The sequence below is a fragment of the Parasteatoda tepidariorum genome, chromosome 6 (genome assembly GCF_982258835.1).
Source record: "Parasteatoda tepidariorum strain Cologne lab strain chromosome 6, Ptep-v5.0, whole genome shotgun sequence".
Classification (NCBI taxonomy): Eukaryota; Metazoa; Arthropoda; class Arachnida; order Araneae; family Theridiidae; genus Parasteatoda; species Parasteatoda tepidariorum.
Window position 1 is genome coordinate 38,252,477 of NC_141760.1, and position 4,363 is coordinate 38,256,839.

General features: G+C 29.7%; 1 protein-coding gene across 1 annotated transcript; it reads right to left on the reverse strand.

Annotated features, from left to right (window-relative positions):
• Positions 1-492: 492 nt before the first annotated feature.
• Positions 493-1,245, reverse strand: LOC147807786 (uncharacterized). The gene has a single exon (XM_087166813.1). The coding sequence runs from the start codon at positions 1,243-1,245 to the stop codon at positions 493-495; it is 753 nt and encodes a 250-aa protein (XP_087022939.1).
• Positions 1,246-4,363: the final 3,118 nt, after the last annotated feature.

The window sequence follows — 4,363 nt, forward strand, 5'->3', positions numbered from 1 at the left end:
CGATACTTGTCTCATTCATTTGGTTATTTTTCCTTTCCAGAAGTCCCTATCTCCCAAATTAAATTTCTTATTACAGCACATTGAATGCAGAATACTAACCTGAGAAGTAAATTTCACTAAATAAATTTTTTTTTTAAATTTTTTTTTTGCTATTCTTTAATGAATCGTGATAAAATTACTAAATTTCATGGTTCGGATTAAGTTTTATTGTATATTACAAAGACATATATTATTGTTGCTAAAATAATTACATATGTGGGTAAAGTAGTTACAGACCATGTCAACCGTCATCTATGAAAAGGTACCCCAACATAGAGTCGAGTTAACATGTCTTATATACTAGTGAATTGTAGTTGTAATTTTGTAGTGGTAGATACGCTACATTACTCCCCCACCAGAATTATATCTGTGATAGAATAAGTGCTTTAGCGGTGGTCTCGGCAGTGATATCCGTAGTAGGGATAACTTCTGGCCATTTCGTGAATCTATCTATTATTGTAAGGCAGTTATTTTCTTACCATGAAAATCAATAATAAAGATTTTATCAGAACGTTCAATTACCCGGTGTGGTCCGGTGTATGCAGGTGATAGTGGAGGACGAATTTTATCTACTTTTAAAAATATATGAGAACAAGATTTTAAATTAGGATTAATATAGAACTTATTTTTACTGTGTGCTGATGCTGGTACAGGACTTAATTTTCTCATTGCGGCCATTAAATTTGTGACATAATTTTCTGTTACTGGTGGAGATAAAGAATTTGCGTTTAAAAGATCCGAAGGTAGACGTAACGAAGTACCATAAACAAGTTGTGCACAAGTTGCATTAATATCAGCTTTTAAAGCTGTGCGAATACCTAATAAAACAATTGGTAAAATTTCGGTCCATTTATTATTTTCCTGTGCTATTATAGAACTTTTAAGTTGTCTATGAAATCGTTCTATCATTCCATTACTTTGCGCGTGATATGAAGTAGTATGGATGTGGTTACTGCCTAAGATATTAGTGAGATTTCGAAAAAGAGTTGATTTAAAGTTTCGGCCTTGATCGGTAGTTATAATGACGTCCCTTACAACTGCGGCTACTTCAGGAGGAATATGGGCGAGGCAGTAGTTAAACTTTGTTTTGCTCTCTGTAATCGGCTTCGGTGTCGCAAGCTGGAAAGTTGCTTCGACCATATGAAACCACAGGTGTGGATCAGTGATATTGAAGATGGGAATTTTTACTGCAGATGATTCCGCCATAGTTGCAGTTTCCTATTAATCCAAGAACCAAAAACAGGAAAGATTAAAAATAAAAGTTACTTGTCGTCAGACATCCGGGTCACCATTGAAGTAAGCGAAGATAGCTCCTTCGAGATACTAATATTTTATTAAGCATATTTACATTTATATACAAGTTGGTTTGATTTACAAGAAGCATCATCACAGCAGGTGATGAGAGAAATACTGACAGGCTGTCATGTGCGTGCTGGCATTTATACAATTCTAATATGATGACGTCAGAACTCGTATTTCAGTTCACTTCAAAGATAAGTAAAAACACAATTGATTAAAGACAAACAGATAACAATATGAAATAAACTTGATTTTACGATGAGCGGCGAACCTATCACCACACAGTATCCCCCCAGTGACAAAGTCACGATACTAATAATGATTGTTTAAAACAATCATAAAATACAAAGTAGTAAATTCAAATATACGTCTTAATTACGAAGAAAAAAAATTTAACTTGGAATACAATTAATAGATACAAAATATTTAGATGCTTTTATATTCCATACTCTTTAACAAAATATTTTGGGAAATGCACACGGCGAGCAGATTTTGTAACAATTTGCTTTTCTTCCTTTGTTGGAGATAATTGCTTTTCGACCACTGGAATTTTATTTATTTTTAATTTCTCAGAAATTTGAAAAGCTGGTTTAATTCTATCTATTGAGACAGTTTGAGCGTTTAAAGCTCGATAATCACCTACTGGACGCCAGTCCAAACTCACGCTCCAAAAGTTTTAAGCTTTTTGGCGTTCCCATGCAGAAAGAAATATGGTAAATTTTATCATCTTCTATTCGTTTTGCATTTTTCTCTTTTTTCAATGTGTGTCATTAAGACTGCTAGAATTTCTATAGAGTTCATTCTTAATCTTTCTGAAAATTTCTTGTTTTTCAGTGGTGTTTTCAAATCTTCTAAGAATTCCAGATTTTGGAAGTTTCCTGCGAAAGTGACGAAGCTGAATACTCTCAAGCTCTTTCAAAGTGTTAAAAGAGTAGATTAAAAGTTACATCATTAGAACACAGCAACATGTATACCAAACCTTAATGCAAAATATTACCAAAAAAGGAGTTATAAAATCAAAAAGAGAAATTAGTCAAATGCGCTGTTACCCAGGAACTAAAAAATAATCAGCATTAAAAAATATATTTTAGTCGAAATTTAATTTTTCCGCTCTTTTGGTGTGATATTCCATCGTTTGCTTATTTATAAAAATAACGATTAATGATTTATAACTTTTCACAAGTAACGTTTAAAAGAAAGGCATTGTTACCAAATTTATTACAGCGATTAGCAAATTATTTTAGAAAAGAAAACTTCCATTAATCTTGAAAAAATGGTGTCATTTGTTTAAGGGTGCTTTTTATATCAAGTAATTAAGGTCATCAGCTTGTTTCGAGAGCAGATGTCAATGAGTTCTAATTTAGGAAGTAAATAATTAGGCAGTACAATTATTTTGCTATAATTCATCATAAAATATTTAAAAAAATGTAGTTTAAGGTTTAACATTAAAGTTAAAGTCATTAGTCTCTATAACTATACCGAAAGAAAACTATTTAATTTCTATTACGCAATTAGTAATCGTTTCATCCACGTTCTATCTACGTTAAATGTGGTAAAATTTGATAATACCTTAGAGCAAGGCATAAAAACCATTTATTTGGTTAAATTTACTTTACAATTTGTATATTTTACAAAATGTGTTGTAATAAGAACTATAATTTTGAAATCCGAAATTTCTTGTAAACCTTTGTGTTTATTAACCAGAATTATTTTGTTTTACTAAAAATATCACCGTATGGTAAGTTTATTTTAACAAGATATTTTCTTGGCTTATCGATAATAATACTGTCAGTATTCAGATAAGATAAGACTTGACTTTAGATAAGATATGACAGCTCAGAGGGGAGCAGAGGAATCTCAATCAAATGAAATATATATATTGCTGATAAAACTTTTTCAGTTGTTATCGATATGACAGCATTTTCAATAAATAATAGTACCTTGGGACAGACAAATGGATCTTGAAAAATGTTAAAAATTTTACTTTTCCACTTTAAACTTTTGCTGTTTTGCCGCACAAAACTTAAGGGCCAAAACTACAAAAATCGTGGTGTAATACCTTCAAAATTCGTAGTTGAAAAACTCTAAAAATTGTATGAATGATTACTTTAAATTAATATGCATTCCCATTCATTTTTTTATTATTATCAAACTTATCACGCGAGATTTAATTACTTTAATAAAACAAATTAAATACTTTTTCATTTGAGAAAAAAAAGTGTTCAACTTAAAAATATATACGTTTTAGTGAAAAATCTATTATGATGTGCTATTTCTAGGAATAAAATTTTACTTTATTTACTTTTCTTTAATGGAAATAAATAATATTTGTTTCTTAAATGCTAAATTTTGAATAATATTTTGACATTTATAATAAGCATTTGAACTAAAATGCAATTTTAAAAATACTTAATTTGTAAAGTATTTATAAATCTATTTTATAAATTATAAATCTCCTAATTGTGCAACTTGTAAATAGTTTTAAATTGTCATTTAAATAAGTGATATTGCTGTTCATATCTAAATAAAATTAAGTGCTCTTGGAATTTCTAAATCTTGTTAAAATTTACACTTTATTATTAATTTAATTACATGATCTTTACACCTATTAAGAAAATAAATGCTCATCTTTGTATCTATTAAAATAAGGTCGACAACGAAAATCCCTATAACCGTTTCTTTTGCCTACATCAAATTATAATCGTGCATACCATTCTAGGAGAGGTTTACGTTTCATAACGTCACTAGATTAATTCTCATTAACGAGTTGATTTAAATTAACACTTAAGTATGCAGGCATTTAATGTCTAGTAAACCGTTAGAGTAGGCTGATATTTAATGTAGGTTTGAATAAAATGAATTGCGTGGAAAAGATCTTTCCAGTATATATGTATTTCCAAGTAATTAAATGCATCTAGAAATATGTAGTTCGAATAATATCAAGGAACTTGATTGTTATAACCAGCCATTGCTTTTAAGAACGCGATGGGTAATCTTATTGAAAATAATATATTTACAGAAAACT

Coding starts and splice junctions, on each gene's coding strand:
- LOC147807786 (XM_087166813.1), bottom strand. CDS start 1,245: ATGGCGGAATCATCTGCAGTAAAAATTCCCATCTTCAATATCACTGAT.